At 45.2% G+C, this 21,997-nt stretch overlaps 1 protein-coding gene across 2 annotated transcripts; it reads left to right on the top strand.

The window, feature by feature from the left end:
- Nucleotides 1-786: 786 nt before the first annotated feature.
- Nucleotides 787-20,676, top strand: ELAC2 (elaC ribonuclease Z 2). 2 transcript variants are annotated; one of them, XM_080993680.1, is made up of 24 exons: nt 787-1,229; nt 2,154-2,204; nt 2,293-2,363; nt 2,589-2,653; nt 3,325-3,382; nt 3,735-3,803; nt 4,686-4,838; nt 6,066-6,124; nt 7,358-7,416; nt 7,504-7,576; nt 8,034-8,146; nt 9,336-9,434; nt 10,170-10,308; nt 10,415-10,500; nt 11,681-11,790; nt 12,744-12,840; nt 13,923-14,061; nt 15,156-15,194; nt 15,369-15,478; nt 16,467-16,566; nt 17,508-17,628; nt 17,772-17,850; nt 18,546-18,690; nt 19,615-20,676. In XM_080993680.1, exons 1-24 carry the CDS (start codon nt 802-804, stop codon nt 19,855-19,857), a joined length of 2,706 nt encoding a protein of 901 aa, XP_080849806.1. In that variant the 5' UTR covers nt 787-801; the 3' UTR covers nt 19,858-20,676. The 2 variants fall into 2 exon arrangements, with proteins under 2 accessions (XP_080849806.1, XP_080849805.1); XM_080993679.1 differs by having other exon boundaries at nt 10,412-10,500.
- Nucleotides 20,677-21,997: the final 1,321 nt, after the last annotated feature.

Here is a 21,997-nt window from a genome sequence, read left to right as displayed (position 1 = left end):
CAACACTTTAACCTGCAAATACGCAACTGTTGTCTCCTGATACAGATGGATGCCATCCACCCCCAAACGCCCTTCCCACTTTGAGCTATGGCTAAATGGGCAGCTGTTCCCAAATGAGTTATCAGAATCTTGCTATGTAAATTGGGAGTTATCCCCATTAATAGGGTCTGTATAGAGGTCTTTTGTACTGGTGAGGGTGCCGAGTTTGGAAATCAATAAATAACGAAATTTGTTTACATAAACACTGTTCCACACGGGATAGTAACCACCTTTCATATTGCAAATCCGCCAGCAAGGGGTTTAGCTATATTGGGGTTGTATTGTTTTCACAACTTTTCCCGAACAAAATACAACTATTTACGAAGCAGGTTTTGACATTAGGAAATACAGCTTCAGTATTTCCCAGGTGTGAAGAAACTTTTTTTCCTTCATAAAATGGAAGACAAAATAGGGAGAAAAAACTTGATTATGTGAAGTGGGACATGTCCCACTCATACGGAGAGAAAATGATTAGACTGCTACAGTTTCCGGCTATATACCAAACACCCCATTGGCCGTAATTCTCAATGCGCGCAGGATGCGATGTGCACCCCGGAAATTAGAGCGGAACTAGTTAAAATGCAGACCGGAAACGTAATAAGGATCGCGGTACAGTATTGCGCCGGCGACTAGGAGAAAAATCCAATCATCTCGATGGTTTCTTGTCTGTCAAGATATACGAAATCTCTATGGCCAAGGCTCCGTCACATGAAACGAGGAAATCGGGTTACAGTTAGTTTCCTACTGGCCGGGCTGCCTCACATGGTGCGAGGTTCTCTTTCTGGCTATTGGCTGCTGGGAGTTAGAACGAAGCTCGCGAGCGGGGGCCGAGGACGGGATTGGCCCGCGAGCGGCCAAGTGGGCGGGGAGTCTGGGCAGCGTGCGCTGGGCGGCGGAGTGGAGTGGAGCCAGCAGTCAGTTGGCTGCGTCTCCCGAGCCGCGGCGGAGCGCGGTGGCTGGATGTGGCGGGGTCTCCTGCGGGTGGCGGCCAGAGCCATGTCCGGGGGCGGCGCCGTCCGTCGCCAGCGCCCGCCGAAGGACTCGCTGCGGCACCTGCGCTCGCGAGAGAAGCGCCAGGGAGCCACGGGGCCCTTCCAGCCCTCGGGGCCCAGGACCGTCTTCTTGCAAGTGGCGGCGGCCGGGACGCGGGATGCGGGAGCCGCGCTCTATGTGTTCTCCGAGTATAACCGGTTAGTGGTGTCCCGAGGCCTTGAGCCTCCCCTGAATAAAGCGCCTCCTTCCCTTCGTCCCGGTTTTTAGTTCATGGAAGAGGAGCGACGCTTCTCTTCGCCCAACGTGGTTGTTCTTTCCTGCCGATCTCGGCCTTGTTAGTGCAGGCAGCACACCTGGCCCCTCTCCCCATCGCCCTCTGCATTAGCACTGGCAGTTGTGGCCATGCCCAGTTGCATAGCGGTGGAGCAGGCAAGACGGCCAGGGCACACGCAGCCCGCCCCCAGGAGCGCCCCTCCAGTCTGCCGCATATGATGCATGTCAGAGGTAGACGCACCCAGTTCACGAGGCTTGGCTGGATACAAGGTGCAATCAGGTCATCTTGACGGCTGGCCCTTTCATTAGCCTGAGTGCGGTGACAGCTCATGCTGTGGGGGTGCAGTAGCGTCCCCTTTTTGTTTGCTCTGAGCTCCCCCTGCTACCATGCAGCCTGTCCTGGGTCCTCTAAACCTGGGGTCAGCAACCTTTTTCAGCCGTGGGCCGGTCCACCGTCCCTCAGACCATGTGGTGGGCCGGACTATATTGGGGAGGGGGGGATGAACAAATTCCTATGGCCTTCAAATAACCCAGAGGTGCATTTTAAATGAAAGCACACATTCTACTCATGTAAAAACACGATGATTCCCGGACCATCCGCAGGACGGATTGTGAAGGCGATTGGGCCGCATCTGGCCCCTGGGCCTTAGGTTGCTTACCCTGCTCTAAACTGATCTGCTGCCTCATCACCATGGTTAGATTCAGCTGCCAATCAGTTGGCTACTGTATGTGAACTGGGGAGGGAGAGCTGTCTCGTACTTCACCGCTTGGGCCAGTCCTGGGTGTTTTAGATTTGTTGTTGCTTTCATAAATCTGAAAATTCCTTAAACTAAAATATTACATTCCAGGTATCTTTTTAATTGCGGGGAAGGAGTGCAGCGCCTTATGCAAGAACACAAGTAAGTATAATAATTGGAACTGAGGTTGGTTGCACAGGTGGCCAGAATCCTAGCAGGCAAATTATTCTAATTCTTGTCTTTGCAACAGGTTAAAAGTGGCTCGCTTAGACAATATCTTCATCACCAGAATGAACTGGGCAAATGTTGGTGGCTTGTCAGGTGAGTTCAACTAGGCAATATATACTGTGTTTTAATTTGGCTGTTTTGAGCTCTTCAGTAGAAGGATAATGCTGATGTTATAGATGGTTAGGCTGCAAGTAGTTCTGAAAAGTAAATTAGTAATCTAGTGCTGTAGTAGAAGTAGGAAGACTTATTTGGGTTTTAAAACATTCAAGGGTCTTTTGCAGTTTCTTACTGAAAACTAGCTCTTGCTCTCTCTTCCAGGAATGATTCTTACCTTAAAAGAAACAGGGGTTCCAAAGTGTGTGCTTTCTGGGCCGCCACAGCTGGTGAGTGATGCTGTTCCTACAGTGCTTGCCTGTGAGACCCTTCATCCCTTAATTACAGTATTCTTGGATAAACTGTTTGAACTAATGCACCCCTGCGGTCACCTGGTTGCCAGGGGTGATGGTGGGCTCAAACACATCCCACCTGAGAGTTGTGCTTTGCGCCAGGGAACAACGAGGTTTGTAAGAGCCCTGAGCTTGTATAATAGTGCAATCCTGTATATGTTGATTCAGAAGTATGTCCCACTGTGTTCAGTGTGACTTTTTCCCAAATATATCTGTATAGAATTGCAGCTTTAAGCTTTTGTGGTACTGTATGTACTGTCAGGAGGGCAAACTTGAGAACTTAAAAATTATTCCTTACTTTCAGGAAATAATGGCTTCCTTCTTAACTTGATCTAAGTTGATTCTAGTCTGAATTGTTGCCATCTGCCCTTCTCCACTTGTATAAGTTACATTCCTTGAACTGCTAAAAGCTGTGTGTGCAGTGTGGGGTGCGTATGGTTAAATAGGAAACATAAGAGTAATCCATGCTATTGTCTTGCTAGAAAAAAACCTGTGCAATGTTGTAATTTTGACATTCTCTCTCTCTCTCTCTCTCTCTCTCTCTCTCTCTTCCTCTCCCCTCCCTCCCCTTCACTCCCTTCTTACCCCCCCTCCTGTATATATTCCAGCAAAACTACTTGGAGGCAATCAAAGTATTTTCTGGTCCATTAAAAGGAATAGACATAGGTAGGTACTGCAGGTTTGTGTGTGCACTTAAAATACATAATTGCTGTGGTCTGATTGGATGGAAGACTTGTCTAGCTAGAGCAGAAGCCTGCTCCACATCTTTGCTGTTGTCTTTGATGCTGAATTCCCCTGCAGCAACTTCTTTCATGTTGTTGGCCTCACCATCTTTTTCAGAGGCATCTAGCAAGGAGCCAGCTGAAGTCTGAGGATAGGATTTGTGTTTCATAGATTTTGATTTGGGCATATTTTATCCAACTTTGAAATAATCTTACTTATGTTCTCTTATTCGTAGAAAGAATGTGCACTATCAGTATCATCACACTGAATAGTATTTTGTCTGTTTTGTTACTAGCTGTACGGCCCCATTCTGATCCGGAATATCAGGATGAGACAATGACAGTCTACCAGGTTCCCCTGATAGGTGAGTACAGTGCCATAATTTTAACAGTAAAGAAGGAATGAACATGAGCTGAGAATGGCCTTGGGGCTCTGGTTTGGGTTATGTGGGATTTTACTTTGCACTTTTCATTTCATTCTATAACTTTCCTTTCCTGCTGCTTTATGGCTTCCATAACATATGGAGTGCTGTATGATTTATTTCATTCATCTCCACACTTCCTTGCAAAGGATAGACATGACTGAGACAGATCTACCCAGGCCACACAGAATGCTGAGGAGGTTTCAGTGTAGCACTAAGGAGATTGCTCTGACAGCACAAACATTTCTTTTTGCCTAATGCAGTTATCTCCTCCATCCATGTGCCGTTCTGGGGGTTCTCCCAGCACCCCCGAGCCAATTCTTTTTTGAAGGGAGGAAGGTGGGGGAAGCCCCTTTGCACTAGCAGAAGTCCTTGTGCAGGCACTGCTAACAGGACCAGTTAGTTGAATCTGCACCATTATGTCTTAACAGAGAGTATTTACTCCCTGATTGTAAAGACTGACCTACAAAAATGTCCTCTAGCAGTTAATTCTTTGCCTTCCTGTCCTGGATTCTACCCTTGTCTTTTCCCTATAATATCCCCATGGGTAGTTGTCAAATGGGTAGTTGTGGTGAGAATCCAGATACTTTGGGAGCATCAATGGGACTATTTCTGGATGGTAGCAGGGAGCTTTGGCTGATGATACTTTGCAGCAGCTAACAAGTTGAGTACCAATTTTCCTCATAAAGATATTCAAATGAAAACAGTTGAATATGTTATTTCCAGTTTAAATAGTGTCCCCAGGGTAGAAGGGTGTGTGTGTGTGTGCGCGTGTGCGCATGTGCACTAATTTAACCCCTCTCCCCATTTTATTTTCTGGAACAGGCAAAAAGCCAGAAGTTGAGCAAAGGTTACATCCGAGGCCTGAGTCACCAGCTGGTGAGGCTGAACAAAAGTGCCTTGCAGGACGGGGATCTCCCTCTGTGGAGCAGCAGTCTGTGCAGGGTGGCAGGAGTAAAGAGTCCCCTGAGAAAATGGGTGAGGAAGCCTTGCTTTTCATTGATTCCAAGAATGTGTCAGGACCCACCAGTTAGTTACAGATGTATTGAAGGACTTCCTGGAAATTAGGAGCACTAAGTCCAGCACTAAGTTTAAGCTGCATGGTAAAGGTAAAGGGACCCCTGACCATTAGGTCCAGTCGTGACCGACTCTGGGGTTGTGGCGCTCATCTCGCTTTATTGGCCGAGGGAGCCGCCGTACAGCTTCTGGGTGATGTAGCCAGTATGACTAAGCCACTTCTGGCGAACCAGAGCAGCACATGGAAACGCCGTTTACCTTCCCGCCGGAGCAGTACCTATTTATCTACTTGCACTTTGATGTGCTTTCGAACTGCTAGGTTGGCAGGAGCTGGGACCGAGCAACGGGAGCTCACCCCGTCGCGGGGATTCGAACCACTTACCTTCTGATCGGCAAGTCCTAGGCTGTGTGGTTTAACCCACAGCGCCACCCACATCCCAAGCTGCATGGTAGCAAAGGGTAAAGCAAAATATTGTTTCTGGTATAACTAATATTAAATTAGGTTAAGGTGTTTGTCTCTGGAGTTTAATTATTTATTTGATTTTATTATTCCTGTTTTGAGCCAGAAGGATCCTTGGGGAGCTTTACATCAAATAGTACACTGCAACAACGTTTTTCATTCTGAAGTCCTCCAGATGTTTTGGGCTACAAGTCCTATTATCCCTGACCATTGGCCGTGCTGGCTGGGATGATGGTTGCTGTAGTCCATAACCTGGCACCAGATTGGAGCAGAGTGGACAACATTGATGTTGTGTCTGCCCCCTCCAACAGAAATGGGAAAGCCTAGGGCAGCAACTGAGCCTTGGGTTCTCCAAGGGCAGGTAGATAGCTGGGCTTTTCAGTATTGGGGACCATGTCAGCTAAATATCATGGGGTCATTGGAACATAGAACGCTGTCTAGTACTGAGTCAGACCAATGGTCCATCTGCCTTGCTACTATCTACACTTGACTGGCAGCAGCTTTCCAGGTTTTTAGAAAGGGAGTCTCCCCCAGTTCTATTTGGAGATGCAGGGGACCTTCTGAACGTGGGACCTTCTGCAAGCAAAGCAGTTGCTCTACCACTGAGCTATGGCCCATGGTCAAGGCATGCTAGCTTGGTAATTTTGGCAGAGAATTTGCGTGCATTATTTTAAAGTTGTGCAAACTACTTGAATCTTAAACACAGGGTTTCTGTTTTTGCATTTAAGATGGTAGCTGGCGTATCGGTCAGAGGGACCCATCACTTGTCGTTGCATTCATTTGTAAGGTAAGAGTTGCCCTGAATAATAAGGCGCCTCAATGGCTATTTTACATCTGGCTTCTATGTACAGCAAGGGTAGCTAACCTTTTGTGGTACTGATGTTTGGCCTTTGAGGGCCACATGCCAGCAGTGTGGTCAAAGTATCTTAAGCACACACACTCAGACGCAAACACTGGTTGCACATAGAACACATATACAGCCCACACTTGCATGTACAGAACACTCTCGCCACTGATGCCTTCAGTCTCTTGTGCACATATGTGCAAGCACACACACTGTCTTTACTCCCCATGCCAGCGCAGGTAGAAAGAGAGTAATCTCTCCTCTGAGTTCCTCTGAGTGTTAGATTGGGATAGAAAGCCCTCTGTTTACCCCGCAAAGGTGCCTTTTCTTCCCCTGGCAGTGTGCCATCACAAGAAGCACTTATTCCCACTTCTTGAACATTAGGACCTTATTTCAAATGGGGGAAGATTTAAGGGAGGGAGCACCATAAGTGGCATTGCAGGTTCATCACCTTTGTACAGAATGATGCTTCCCAGGAACTTGGGACTTCCTGGATAAAGACTTCATGTCACAGCTTTAACAGCTCAAAAGTGGAGAATGGTTGAGGCTGAATACTAGCCTGGTGCTTTGCTATTAGGAGGGGGCCTATCTGAGAAAGTGGTCATTTGCTTTTTCACTTTTCCTGCTTATGGGAAATTGAGGAATGTTTGAGATTGCAGGCTTAAGCAAAGTTCTTAATAGATATTCTTACGATTGTATTGTATCAGGATTTATTATATGTGTGCGAGAGACACCCCCCCCCCCACATATATATGATTGGCTTCCTAGGAAATGTTTTACATTGACTAGGGATAATTTTGACTGTGAAATGCCTTAAAGTTGTGGTTATTAAAACACATGCAGCACAAGTCTATGCCTGCCTGCTTGGAAGCAAGTCCCACTCTGGTCAGTGGTGTTACTCCCTAGTAAGTGTTTTTAGGTTTACAGCTTTAGATTGCTTTCTTATGAAGCTGGCTGCCTATTGAGAGGATTCAGTATTTTTTGATACAACTCACTCCAGATGTCGACTTCATTCCAAATGAGACTTTCCATCCCTCCAGTTTCTGCCTGGGGGCATGTTAGACAAGTCTCTTTTTCTCATTCCCTTGTATTTTAATATCAGTTTGTAGGTAGATGTCTTGAAAGGAGTTTTCTGATGTAACAACTTGTGACCAAATGTGCTTTGTTTAACTTCAGCTCCATCCAAAGAAAGGGAACTTCTTGGTGATGAAAGCAAAGGAGCTTGGCTTACCTGTGTAAGTACAGAAGGGTTTCTAGTGAGTTTCCCCCTGCATATTAATCCCTCTGATTAAGTTGACTAACTTTTTATAATTTATTTTTAGGGGCACTGCAGCAATTGCTCCCATCATAGCAGCCGTGAAAGATGGAGAGAACATCACATTTGAAGGCAGAGAGGTATGGCTCTGAGGACAAATTCTTTCACCCACGTGGTCTGACCCTGCTTCTTGTTGTGAGTCACTGCCTTTTGGATGTAACTGAACAGGGTTTGTACTTGTTGTTTGGCTGAAGGGAGCACAGCCTAAAACATTCTGTCTTTTATCACTGGGGATCTCTGATTAGCAAATGAAGCTACACTGGTTATGGGTGTATTGATTTGTTCTTATAACTTCAGAAAAGGCATGAAATGGCTTCACAAATTAGAGGTGGAGGGAAGCACTGGATCTTTTCACCATGGTGGATCCAAGTGACTGACTTTCTGAGGCCAAGACTTCCTGTGAAGTATTTGCATAGATGACAAGAATTGCTTCATAGCTTTCAAATTGTTAGCTTGGGACACCAAATACATAGTCCTTGAATTTTAAGTTGTTTGTATGTGTTAAACAGTGTATACTGAGATGTATGATTGTTCCAGATCTTGGCTGAAGAAATTTGCACACCTACAGACCCAGGAGCAGTTTTCATAATAGTGGAGTGTCCTCATGAAGGTTTTATAGATGCAGTCTGTGAAAATGACACACTGCGAAGGTATGTTTAAGAATGTGCATGTCTACCTTCATATTCAGTATGTGGGGCGGGGGGGGGGGCGCGCCTTCCTGTGCAGTTGGCATGTCCTTCCAGCAACGTATTGGAGCTGATGTGTGACTTGCAAGAGATCTAGCAAGAAGTAACTTTTGTGTGTAGGATGGAAAGATGCATTTTGCACATGAACAAAATAGTGGACAACTGGCTAGAAACCAATGCTCTGTGGGAACTGGCAATATGGAACTGCTAGGAGATCACTAGTGCTGTTCTAGATAGTCAGTGGTCCTGCCCAGATGGACTTGTAAGAGTGAAGGAGCCTAGGCACACTGTTCTGAGGTGTCTGAAGTATATTTCCGTATACTTCTGCTCTGACACTGTGGCTACCGATAATAGCTCTTCAACTAAGGGCTTACTGCACTTCGCATAGATGCCTGCGGCTTCCATGGATCCTTCTGTGTTTGGCCATCTTGGAAGTGGTATGAAAGTATTCTGCTGTCTGACCAGAAGTTGTTGATCCACTTTGAATAAGCTTTTCAAAGGCTTCCACGGGGCTTGTGTCAAGTATTCACTTTGCTCTCCATGTTGCTGATCCTAGAGGAAATGTTGCAGAAATGTTGCAGCTGATGCTTTCTATTGGTGCCTCTTTAATTACTTGAATTCCCAGTTTTGTGTGTGCACGCTTTAAAGTTATTCTGCCTTCTGGGCTGCTACCCAGCCATCTGGCCCACCGATGTGTTTGGAGATGATTACGTGCAGTCATGTGCATACAGTTGTCTGTAGAGTGGGATGGTAATCTAATATTGGCATTAGATCTCTTCTTGCGTTCTGAAGTCATATACGGGAAAACAGAAGAGCAAAACAGTAACTCCCATCTTCCCAAATCACACTGGCGTGATATGGCGCTAACAATGCAGCCATTCCCAGAAACCCTGTCATAAGGGCCTACTGCCAGCGGTATTTACCTGTTGATTCACCTGCTTGGCCACTGTGAGAGCAGGATTCTGAACTAGAGGATCCTTTTACCTGATCCAGCAGGTCTGCTCCTTATAAGAAGTTATCATCTACCTTGGGAGCCCATCCCTCCCTCCCTGGAGCTTCACCTCCACCCCCTGCTCTGTGCGCTCCATGTGAGTTGGTTGATCTGTCCCCACATGCTAGAACCACTGCTTTTAACTGTTTGTTTTGTTTGCAGGTATCAAGAAGGAAAACAGGAGACCCCTGTGGCTTTAGTCGTTCATATAACTCCCGAACGTATTCTGAAGGACAGCCGGTATAAGCAGTGGCTAGAAAGGTATGTGTGTTGGCTGGAATTATATATTGTCTGTAGGCCCTGTTCAGATGTTCCCACGGGTACTGAACATATGGGGCAGCCCCACTTCCTAGATGCTGGTGCACATGCCAGCTGCATTCCTCTCAGCTGGCACATAACTGGGCTTAAATTGTGGAAGATAAGTTGCCTTCTAAGTCCAAGGGACCACTTAGCTCGTGGTTTTAAAGTCACTACAGTCTATCAGTTTTCAAGGTTCCCTGCTTAAATCTACTCCTCTGGCAAATCTTATCTGGATAAAATTTCTGTGAATTAGCTGCAACTCCTGTCTGCAAGCAAAGCCTGTCATATTCTTAGGCACTCCTTTCCCCAGTTTGCTTTTTTTCTCGCTGATGTGATTTGTGCTGTTCTTCTGTGTGTATTCAGTAACACAACTTGTAGGGAAATAAAATTTAAAAATTATCTGGGAGGCAAGATAAACAAACCCTGTCCTTGTAGCCTGAGAGACAGGCCAAGTATCCTAGCAGGGCTAAACATAGGGAAACTTGTGTTCAGACTGGGAACACAGTAAGGAGCAAGACCTGACAAGGTGAATACATTGTAAGTAATGTGAACCGTGTTAGTGTGCAGAACATTGAGGGACTCTACCAAGAAGGCACAATTCTAGTCAAAACGGCCCTCCTCATTTACAAATTCTAATAGCAACCTCAAGTTTAAACCTGCTAGAGCCATGTGTTTGTTTTTTTCTTATCCCACCAGATTTGGAGCCAGTACTCAGCACCTGATACTCAACGAGAATTGCCGTTCGGTGCACCAACTCCGCAGCCACAAGATTCAGACCCAGCTCAACCTCATCCACCCAGAGATCTTCCCGTTGCTTACCTGCTACAATAGCAAGGTGAAGTTTCTGCTTGATTTCAGAGTGTGAAAGCAAGGGGTGTGCCTTTCTTTTGCACAACTGTTTTGGTAGCTCAGTTTTTTATATTTTCCCGTCTGCCCAGCAGGAAGAAGGGGCCACGTTCGATGTACCTGTCACGCGCGGAGAGTGCCTCCTCAAGTACCAGCTGAGGCCCAAACCAGAATGGCAGAGGTTGGTGAGCACTTACAACTTGTCCTTGGATAGGGATATAAGGCCCTCAAAATTACTTTCAGATACAGTGGTACCTCAGTTTACGAACTTAATCCTTTCCTGAAGTCTGTTCTTATACGAAATCTGTTCTTAAACTGAGGCATGCTTTCCCTAATGAGGCCTTCCACCGCCGGTGCCCTTCCACCGTTTGGCTTCTGTTCGTAGACTGAGGTAAAGTTCGCAAACCGGAACACTACTTCTGGTTTTGCGGAGTTTGTAAACCGAATAGTTCGTAAACAGAACTATTCGTAAACCGAGGTACCACTGTAATTATTTTATGTACACTGCTGAGGAGTTGTTTTTTAAAATAATCCTGTGGTTTATCTCTCCCCCCCTCAATATTTAAATACTAAAATAACAACCCTGCCTTTCTTCGTTACTGTAGAAGTAGATACTATGAGAGGCATGGAGCTACTGCCTTTCCATTTCTTTTTCTGCCCTATTCCAAATAAGGTCTAGTTAATTTTAATATTAAAGTCAATTAAAAAAAAGTTTTGACACAGTGCATGACATAACACTATTGTGCAGGAAGTTACCCTGTGCTTCCCAAACATTGACTTCTAGGGGTGGAATGGTGTGTTGGTCTAATACTCTACTGTCACATATTAAACCAGAGCAGGAGTAGCCAATGTGGTGCCAGATGGTGTGGACTCCAATTCCCATCAGCGCCAGCCAGCATGACCAACAGAAGCTGATGGGAGTTGTAGTACACAATCCATGGGTTTCCCCCTGGTGTGAGAGACAAGTGGCAGCTCCCTGTTGTCTAATGTCTATTTCTGCCCCCAGTGCTACTTGTTAACTCAGACAGTGGTTTCAGTAGCAATGGGGAATAAAGCTTTGTGAAGTGGGCTGGTTGAGACGAGGGATACATGGAGCATTGAAGGGTGGGCAGATTGCAAAGGGTTTGGTTTAAGCTGATGCTCGTCTGGTGAGTGGACTTCCAAGGGATTTGGTCCAGAGCACCTGGGGTTTGCAGGTGGAAGATAAAAATGCTTTCTTGGAGCTGGTAAATTTTACTGAACGGAAAGAGCAATCGGGATGCTTGGGAGAAGTAATTAGGTACTTTGATTGGGAAATTAATGGCTGTTGTTTTTCTCTTTCCCCCCTCCCCTGCTCCACTTTTGACTTTCTGTTTTTTCAGGGAGGCTGTTCTTGCTTGTAATCCTGCTGAGTTTGTAGCTGAAGCCTTGGAACTCCCTCACTTCCAGGATTGTGTGCAGAAGTGCAAAGAGAGCTTACCAGCCTCATCAGGTGCATAGGTTGCCTGTGTTTGGAAAGGGCTAATGAGATAGCTCGGGGGAGGGTGATACAACCTTCTTTTTCCTGATGTGTTTTGGAGGCTAAAGGCAGCAACAAATAAGAACTATTGAAAGACAATGTCTGAAAAGTTGGCCGTTGTCTTTGAAGGGATGTTAGACATAATATTCCTACTTCCTTCATTTTCTTTAATGTTTACACGCCCTGAGAAAATCTGCAATATGGAATGTTTTCTTCCTGCCTCCTGCCGGGCCCCCTTTCTATGTTTTTCTTCCTGATCCTGTCTGTTGAGGTGTGCTTGTAAAGGTCCACTGCTTAGTTAGCAGCAAATGACCACATCCAACAGTCAGGGGACTGCTAGATTGTGTGTCTGAGTGGGATTTCATTTTGTCTAATTACAGCCTGTCGTAAGCCATTTTGAGAAGCATTTGAATGAAAAGGCGGAGGGTAAAGCTTCAGAATTAATAATTGAGCAAGGTTGGGGGATACAGTGCTTGGTTTTACTGCAAAAGGCATTTGCCAGCAAACAGTGTAATTTTGCTTAAGGTGTAGTGTGTGGTGTGCTGGGCTGCAGCTGGTGGGGTGCAGAGTGGACGCCTCCACTTCTCACTATTTGCTATCCAGCATATCAGTTGCCATTATGTTTTTAGGGCTGTGTTTTCCAGTTGAAAGAGAAAGCTTAATGGGAAAGTTTAAAAACATATTAAAAATCACACCGTTTATTCGCTAGAAAGTTATTTCACTTGACCTGAAAACTGCCAGAATCCAGTCCTTCTAACACTGCTGGGGTTTAACTTCTTGTTCCTTCCGGAGGGCTGTGCTTTGTTTTCCAGGTGAAGTAGAGGTAGAAACCCAGCCAGAGGGGTGGGCTATAAATAATAAAATTATTGTATGCCATCGCAGTACAGGAGTCTGCAGGATTCAAGTTCTTTTCTATCTGTTTCTAGGAACCACTGGCTCCTACCCAGAAGTTGTTTTCTTAGGAACAGGCTCTGCGGTCCCAATGAAAATCCGAAACGTTAGCTCTACACTGATAAACCTTAGGTAGGTACAAACACATGAGTTGTCCTGTGGGGGCAGGTTCTCTTATAAGGAATCATTGACAAATAACATCCAGTGCCAAGTGGTGAGGGCTTAAAAAAAGCAGCTTTTTAACCTTGTTCCCAGCTATTGTAGGGTTAGGGTTAGGGTTAGCCCAGCACACCACACAATCCAGCAATTACACCTATAGGCTTACCACCACATTCCTTCTCTGAAGTTAACCTCAGACTTTTCACTCAAGTGATGATGCTTTTTGCAGATGGCTCCTTAGTATGTGACGAGCAATTGCTTATTCTAAGTCTCCTCTTTTATCTTCCTGCTGTAGCACATGCTGCTTGTTGCATTTTGAGCAAGCTGCATGTATGAAACTTAATTAATATAATAAAATTAACTTAATGATTATAAGTATTTTTTTTAATATAATATAATTATTTTAATATAGTAAAATTTAGAACCCTGCCTTTCTGTTTCAAATTGGAATGCTCAAGCAGCTTCCATCACAAACCTAAAAAAAGGAGAAGCTGTTAAAACGGAACAAAGACAGACACATGAGATAGGCATAAAGCCAGGCCTGGCCAAGCCAAAGGCCTGCTGAAACAAAGTCTTGAGTTGACGATGGAAAAGCCATGAGGAAGGAGTGGGCCAGTTGGATGTCCCAAGGGCAGCCTAGGCACAGCACAACCATGGAGAAAGCCCTTTTGTGCTTTCTTACTAATCGGATGGTGCCAGAACATGCAGCAACATCTCCACACTTGATACCTTAGCTCAGTGGCTCCCATGTGGTCCATGTAACCCATCCAGGGGGTCTGTGGCACTGTTCACATAAGAAGAACTACCATAGAGATATCAAAATTTTCAGAAGTAGGGGATCCATGACTTGGCTTCTGAAAAGCAGGGGGCATGCAGTACTTAGTTAATTGGGAACCACTGTCTTTGCCCTTTTCCTTGAAGTTGTATCATGGGATGCTGTATCCTGTCAGCATCAAAAGCTTTTGACAGCCTTTGTTTCCTTGGATGCTGGACAGATATCTCAATATCTTGATGCTAGTAGATGTGGTACAAACCTGCACTCACTCTCTTGCTAGCCCTACCCAGTCTCTGCTTCTGGATTGTGGTGAAGGAACATTTGGCCAGCTTTGCCGTCATTATGGAGATGAAATTGACCGAATCCTGTGTAACATTGCAGCTGTGTTTGTGTCTCATATACATGCTGACCATCATACAGTGAGTATTGTATAGGGATGGGCACTATAGCATTCTTTCCCCCCACTATATTTTAATGTCCTCAGGGGAAGTGTGTAGTTTTTACCCTATGTCGTCCTCTGCACCTTCATTTTTTCTATCAACCTTTAAAAAGGTGGCTTGGTGTAGCTAATTCACAAGCCATTATGAAGTTACGATGATACTGTGTGGCTGAGCAGCTAACCCAATTTGTTGACATCTTTGAAATGCTACAGGGACCTTTTTCTTTCCATAAAATAAATGTTTGAAAGCAAATCCTTGTCTTGAGGTGTAGTAAGTTAGAACAATTTGCAGTGGTAAGTGCACTTCAATTATTATTGTTATTTTTTATATTTATATTTATATTTATTTTAAAAAAACCTTAGCTGACATTTAAAATTGGGCAAAGCTACTTTATCTTTCCTGTGCGCAGCCTCCACATATTTGGAAGTACATTACATGGCAACATTCCTTTTATTTTTCAAGCAGTAGTCCCCCCCCCCCCCCAAAGCAAATGCAGTCATACCTTGGGATGAATACGCTTCGGGTTAGGCATTTTTGGGTTGTGCTCCATGGCGACCCGGAAGTAATGGAGCGTGTTACTTCCGGAGTTTTCTGCACATGCATGTGCAGACCGTCAAAATGACGTCACGCACATGTGCAGAAATGTGGCATGTGCAGACGCGCAGACACGGTTACATTTGCTTCAGGATACGAACAGGGCTCCGGAACGGATCCTGTTCGCATCCCGAGGTACCACTGTAGATTGGTGTAGTACAGTCGCACCTCTAGATGCGTTAGGTTCATGTTGCAGATTTTCGGGTTGTGAATGCGGCAAACCCGGAAGTGTATACTTCTGGGTTTCACCGCATGTGCAGAAGCGCTCTTCGCACATGCACAGGAGCGCTCTATTGCATCACGCACAGAAGCGGCGCTCTACTTACAGACTTTTCGGGGTGCAAACAGCACCCCGGAACGGATTGCGTCTGTAAGTAGAGGTACCACTGTACTTCATTTCAGTTTTTGTTTAGGGTTGCTTATGGACAAGTGTACAGCCAGATGTCTTATTTACAATGTGCCTCTCTCCTCTCTTCTAGGGCTTGTTGAATATATTGTTGCAGAGACATCGGGCATTTGTAAGTATGTCAGCCTTAAAGCTAGAGCTCAACTTTGTGAGGGTGTCTTGGCAGTGACTGGTGGCAGCACTGACACATAACAGAGTCAGTCCTTGCCTTGCATCTGATCTGATGCATGCTTCCTATTTACTTAGCCTTGCAACATCTCCGACCTTTGCTTCTCTCTTACCTCAGATGACCCTGGGTCAGCCCTCCAGCCCGCTGTTGCTGATTGCACCCACATTGATCATGACATGGCTGCACCAGTACCATGACCATTGCCAAGAAATCTTGAGGCACATCAAGTGAGTAGATACACCAGGTGTCTTGCTTTGCTGTGGAACACTGCAGGGGCCCCAGATGCACTGCATCTACTCTCAGATGCAGCTGCTGCCATGCTTTACCCCAATGCGTGGTGTGCAGCTGCAGAAATGTGTTTTTTGTTTTGCTTTTTTTTTGCTGTCCTCTGCTATGTCTCACTGTCCTGCCTCTGAAGGAGTCTGTTTTTAAGCTTTCTTAAAGTGGGAAATGTTTTTAGATAGCAGTCAAGTTTGGGTTGAAGTATCTAATTCCATCCAAACCTTCAAGACTGTCATAGTTGCTAGTTTAATAGCAAACGCTCGTGTCCATTTTGAAGGATCTATTGCTGGTCCAGATTGTCTAGCAATTCATGCTCACTTGTAGGCTAAGATGTATTTACTTCAATCCATATTAATGCATGCTTCCCATCTTTTCTTACCCATGAGGGTGAAAAGGATGAACTCCTTGCAGGCTTATTGAGACGGGATTTCCTTGGTGTTTCTGCCCCACTAGCAAGCGGCCTTAAAGCTTGGATTTTTTTTTTGAGTCTGATCACTTGCTCTGTTTCTCTCTTGTATTGGCCAATAAGAACCATGTATTACATATTCCAGAGATCACAGAGTTTGCAATGCATCACAGAGTGATTTTTGTCCGTAGCACAGGAGTGGGGAAGGCCACAAGGCCATTTCCCCAAAGTAATGCCTATCCGTCAATCAGATAATTGTTCACACTGTTGATCCCCGAAGAAAGCCAGATTGAACCCCCCTGTCCCTGACTATCATCTGATTCCAGTCATCACCACCTTCACAAAATCTGGGAGCAAGTGGCAAATAGGGGATTATGAAGGCAGATAGGGGAGTGTACTATTTCAAGAGGTTAATTGCTGCCCCTTGACTGCACTAGGTGGTACTGCTGTTCTTATTATTTTGGTAATTGTGGGGTGGTGGGGAAAATCTTGGCATAATCATATTGCGTCTTTCACCCCCCTTGCAGCTTGATTCCTGCACGTTTCTTAATAGAAGATTGTGATGTATTTAAACCTAAAGCAAAGGCTTTCATTAGCTTGCTTATGGAGAAATACGACTTTGCAAAGGTAAGGCAGGTTCGAGGTGGGATGGGGGGTAGAAAGGAAGCTCCTGTGGGAGTGTAGAGACCGCAAGAGTTATATGGTTTAGCTAAATTGTCTTTGCTTAGAAACAGCCGGCTTGAAAGAAACAAGGCCGCAATTTATGTGATTGAATAGGGACTAAAGATAAGACAGCCTGGGGAATGCAACAAATAATGCTGTAGAAGCTTCAAAGAGAATTTCAGATTAAGCACTACTGGGTAGCTGATGCTGTAAAATTAGGGTAGCAACAAAGTGGACAAATTGCACATGTCAGAAGGTGTCAGCTGCTAATTGGTTAGTGTTGCTAAATGATGCTTTACAACTGTGTTAAACTAACATAATGAAGGGGTGGGTTTGATGATTTTTACATCGTATCTATGCTTGTATTGCATTTGAATCCTTGTAGTGACTTCCGCATTGGGGCTGCTACTTTGTAAAGGTAAAGGTACCCCTGCCCGTACGGGCCAGTCGTGTCCGACTCTAGGGTTGCGTGCTCATCTCGCTCTAGAGGCCGTGAGCCGGCGCCGTCCGAAGACACTTCCGGGTCACGTGGCCAGCATGAGGAAGCTGCAGCTGGCGAGCCAGCACCAGCGCAGCACACGGAAGCGCCGTTTACCTTCCTGCTATAAAGTGGTCCCTATTTATCTACTTGCACTTAAGAGTGCTTTCGAACTGCTAGGTGGGCAGGAGCTGGGACCGAACGACGGGAGCTCACCCCGCCGCGGGGATTCGAACCGCCGACCATACGATCGGCAAGTCCTAGGCACTGAGGTTTTACCCACAGCACCACCCGCGTCCCATATGTACTTTGTACATACAAGTAAATGTGATTGATTACTTTACCTTGTCTTATTGACCTCCAGTGAGGGAACCAAGCTTTTTCCCCTACAGGAGAATCTCAGTGGCCAGCGTGTTGTGCTTTTCAGTTTCAGACATGTGAGGTCCGGCACTGTAAGAATGCCTTTGCTTGTTCCATGGTTCATAAATCTGGGTGGAAAATAGTATATTCTGGTGACACTATGCCATGTGATGCTTTAGTCGAAATGGGTAAGTGTTTTTTGGGTTTTTTGTCAATGGTCCTAGATTATCTGATAATTGTTGGGAATGCTGTGTGGAAAGCCAAATGTCTCTTTGTTTAATTGTTTTCCTTCTCCCCCTTCCCCCTAAAATGTGACAAATCATTTTTACAGGGAAAAATGCTTCTCTGTTGATACATGAAGCTACACTGGAAGATGGGTTAGAAGACGAAGCTATAGAGAAGACGCACAGGTAAATTATAGAAGGGGGAGTGGTACTGGCATTTTCTTAGAGTGGCATAAATGAAATGAAAAGGCAGTACTTCCTTGAATCGAAGTAGTAATGGGAAATGTGTAGAGGCACCTTGTATTCCTCTAGTAGTTGTGTAAGATTGTTGCAGATACCAAGTGGCTGTTTCTGCCTTCGGCACTTCTGTGGGTCAGGCTTTATTTAGGTCTGGACCTATCTTGTTTTTATCTTAAATGTTTTAAAAAGGGTGAATGATAGGGTTATGTGCTTTGAAATAATATAGCTTTCTACTGGGAAAGTAAATAATTGCAGTGAAAAGTTACAGCTTTCCCCAATCTCTAGCAGAATTAGCTTTGGCATTTTGGCAGGATGTCCACAGATTGAAGCCAAACAATATGAAATGACAGTCTGTTCCAGAGCATAACTCAGGAGGGAAGCTATGGACTACTAAGACCCAAACTCATTTCATGTTGACATGGGTGTTTCTGCTTTCTTGTTATATATAATAGCAACTGAAATAATTAAACTGCGTAGGAGGCTTTGGCTCATAAAATATTGTTCCTGCAATGTTATAATATGTTTTCCACTCCTCCTAGTATTTTCTTTTATGCTGGTTATTGGCTATTATGATACCTGAGGGGAGCCTTTTGGAATTCATATTGTACAGTCCTTTGTTTTACTGCTCTTCCTTTCTATAGTACTACCTCCCAAGCAATTGGAGTTGGGATGAAGATGAATGCAGACTTCATCATGCTCAATCACTTCAGCCAGCGCTATGCCAAAATCCCTCTCTTCAGTGAGGATTTCAGTGAGAAAGTTGGAATTGCATTCGATCACATGCAGGTGAGTGAAGAACTTGAGCTTTGAGGTATAAGAGAGCTCCACATTTTCATGTAATATGAGAGAAGTTTTTCTCTCCCTTGAAAATGTTTACTAGATCAGGCTTTTAGCATCTGCAAAGAGTGCAGATCATACAGAACAAAAGCAAGTGGCATCAGAGAAGCTTGTTTCACCTTTGTTTATCAAACCCACATTTTGGCTGGCTCCTAGCATTCCCCAGTCATATGTCAGCTTTTGTTGGGTGGTCTTTGCTGGGGATCCCAACTTACTTACATTAGAAAAGTATGTTGGGGCTCCAGAGACTGCAGTAGTCCAGCACTGTGGCAGTGCTGGCTTGCATTGAACCTTCCTTTCGTGTACCCTACACAGGTCAAGGAGAGCTGAAGGTTGGGAAAAGGAACTCATTTTTGTTCACAACCAAGAGAATGCTATGCACATATCTCCTCTATTATAGTAGTTTATAACAGGGACAGAAAGTCTGTAGCCCACCAGATGTTTGTTGGACTCCCAGTTCCCATCTGCCCCAGCCAGCATGGCCAGTAATCCAGGATGATGGGAGTTGTAGTCCAACAACAGCTGGAGGGCCACAGGTTAGCTATTCCTGGTTTATTATTGGCTGTGGGTGAGTGGGAGATACAGTGGTACCTCGAGTTACATACGCTTCAGGTTGCATACTCTTCAGGTTACAGACTCCACTAACCCAGAAATAGTGCTTCAGGTTAAGAACTTTGCTTCAGGATAAGAACAGAAATCGTGCTCCAGCAGCGTGGCGGCAGCAGGAGGCCCCATTAGCTAAAGTGGTGCTTCAGGTTAAGAACAGTTTCAGGTTAAGAACGGACCTCCGGAACGAATTAAGTACTTAACCGAAGGTACCACTGTACAGTACTGCATAATTCCTGCTGCTCTAATATTTGCCTTCATCACCAGGTGCGTTTTGGCGATTTTGCTGCTATTCCAAAACTGATCCTGCCCTTGAAAGCCTTGTTCGCAGATGAGATTGGGGAGATGGAAGAGCGGAGGGAGAAGCGGGAGCTGCGTCTTCTCCAAGAGGCAATTAAAGCTTCGGAGGCCCGGACTGTTGTTGAGAACAAGGCACCAGCCAAAATGAAATTGGAACACACTGAGGATTCTCACGGAGCGCCAAACAAAAAGCTAAAAACTCTCAGCTGAGCACAGCAGCAGACAGCTGCCTTTGTGCCTTTCTGACAGGGAGAGCGACTTATGCATGACATGTGGTATGCACAGCATGGAAGATTCTGGAAGGCAGCTGCACACTTGAGCTTAGCCAAACTTGGTTGGCCTCTGGTAAATTACCTGTGCTGCTTCTACAGGTGCAATTCCTGCTGGACACATGACTAGCACCATTGGCAAAATGTGCTTCCTGGCTACAGCGTGCCGATCTAGTCTAATGGCTTGTCTGATTGTTTGCTAGAAATATTATATTTTTCCTTTTTTATAAACTTTGAGGCAGATAGCAGCAAATGACGGGGTTCCTGACTTGTGGTCCATGGAGCTTCATTCAGATAATCTGTCGTGCGTCTCTAAAAATGCAGTAAAAAACATGCATCGTCTAGCACAGTGCGTTACAATTGCTACAACAGGCAGAAAAATCACTAAGTAGTCCACCAAGACCCTCAGCAATTTTCAAGTTGTCTGTGGAAGCAGGGGAGTTTGGCAACCACTGATTTAGACAAAGGGAAATCAGGATATTTTAACAAATGGGGATAGGACCTCTGGAATAAGGGGTGATTCTCTCTATTTTGCGACTTCCTAAATATTTATCATTTTTAGTGGGGAAATACCTCACTATGGAAGAGGATGTGATGTGATGTGTTGTAGCTATGCATGCTTGCAGCAGTAATACAAGATACCCAGGATACATCTTGCAGAACTCACCACCACTTTGGTATTTGCAGCATTGATGCTGTAGGTCATTCTTCCTTGTATTTTTTTAAATTAAGGGAACCAGTAAATCATATTTACTAATTACCTGTGTACGTGTGTGCATGCGCATGTTGTCCTGGATGACAAGGTTTTGGAAGCAGAACTATTGTAACTTACAAACTTGCCTTTTTGATTCACTTTGGAGTAAACATGTCAGAAGAAAAGCTCTGGTGGGTGAGACCAAAAGCCCATATTGCCCAGCATCCAAATCCACATATGACATAAGAGCAATAGCAATCTCCCACTCAACGTTCACCTGTAACTGGTATGTAGAGACATGCTGGTTCTGATTCTGATTCTGGAAATAGCAACTATTTGTAGGCTTATCTGCCATGAATTTGTCTAAGCCTCTACGTGGGGCTGCCCCTGAGACTGACCCAGAAACTCCAGCGGATGCAGAATGCCGCAGCGAGACTCCTTACGGGGTCTTCGCTGCGGGATCACATTCATCCGGTGCTATACCAGCTGCACTGGCTCCCGGTGGAGTACAGGATCAGGTTTAAGGTGCTGGTTTTAACCTTCAAAGCCCTATACGGCCTAGGACCCTCGTATCTACGGGACCGCCTCTCCTGGTATGCCCCACAGAGGAACTTACGGTCTTCAAATAAAAACATCTTGAAGGTCCCAGGCCTCAGAGAGGTTAGGCTGGCCTCAACTAGAGCCAGGGCTTTTTCGGCTGCGGCTCCAACCTGGTGGAACGCTCTGTCACAAGAGACAAGGGCCCTCCAGGACTTGACATCTTTCCGCAGGGCCTGCAAGACAGAGCTGTTCCACCAGGCCTTTGGTCAGGGCGCAGCCTGACTCCCTCCTTTGGCAATCTTTACAATACTTTAGTTTATGGTTGCCATCAATTTTGATTTTAATTAATTCTTTGATGTTTTTATAATGTTGCACTATTTTAGTGTTGTTAGCCGCCCTGAGCCCGGCTTCTGCTGGGGAGGGCGGGATATAAATAAAATTTATTATTATTATTATTATTATTAATTCCCTTTACAAATCTGTTGGTGGTCAGCACCACATCTTGCAGGTGCAACGGCCTCAGTTTAACTGCATTGTGTGAAGAATTGCTTCCTTCTGTCTGTCCTGAATCTCCCACCGTGCAGCTTCAGTGGATGTTTCCTGGTTCTAGGATTATTAGGGAGAAACTTATTTCTGTCCACTCTTCCACACTGTGCATAATTTTGTACCCTTTACCATGTCCTCCCTTACTTTACCTCCCCAGCCCCCCAACCTTCCCTCACAGGACAGATCACTGGTTGCTCTTGCCCTTTACTGCATGTTTCCAATCTGAACAATATTCCTCCTTTTTTTAAGCATTAAATTGTTACTAAAGGTGCTTGAGCAAAATACAGTAACAAGCTACAAC

The sequence above is a fragment of the Podarcis pityusensis genome, assembly GCF_964106645.2.
Source record: "Podarcis pityusensis genome assembly, chromosome: 2".
Classification (NCBI taxonomy): Eukaryota; Metazoa; Chordata; class Lepidosauria; order Squamata; family Lacertidae; genus Podarcis; species Podarcis pityusensis.
Note: the sequence above shows the minus strand (reverse complement) of the source record. Positions and strands in the feature narration are given on the sequence as shown.

Bases quoted from the DNA above. Each gene is read 5' to 3' on its own strand.
- ELAC2 (XM_080993679.1), top strand. From the start codon at position 802: ATGGTGCGAGGTTCTCTTTCTGGCTATTGGCTGCTGGGAGTTAGAACG. The intron at 12,841-13,922 runs GTAGGTACAAAC...CTCTCTTGCTAG, and splicing joins TCTACACTGATAAACCTTAG to CCCTACCCAGTCTCTGCTTC. The intron at 16,567-17,507 runs GTAAGGCAGGTT...TGTGCTTTTCAG, and splicing joins AGAAATACGACTTTGCAAAG to TTTCAGACATGTGAGGTCCG.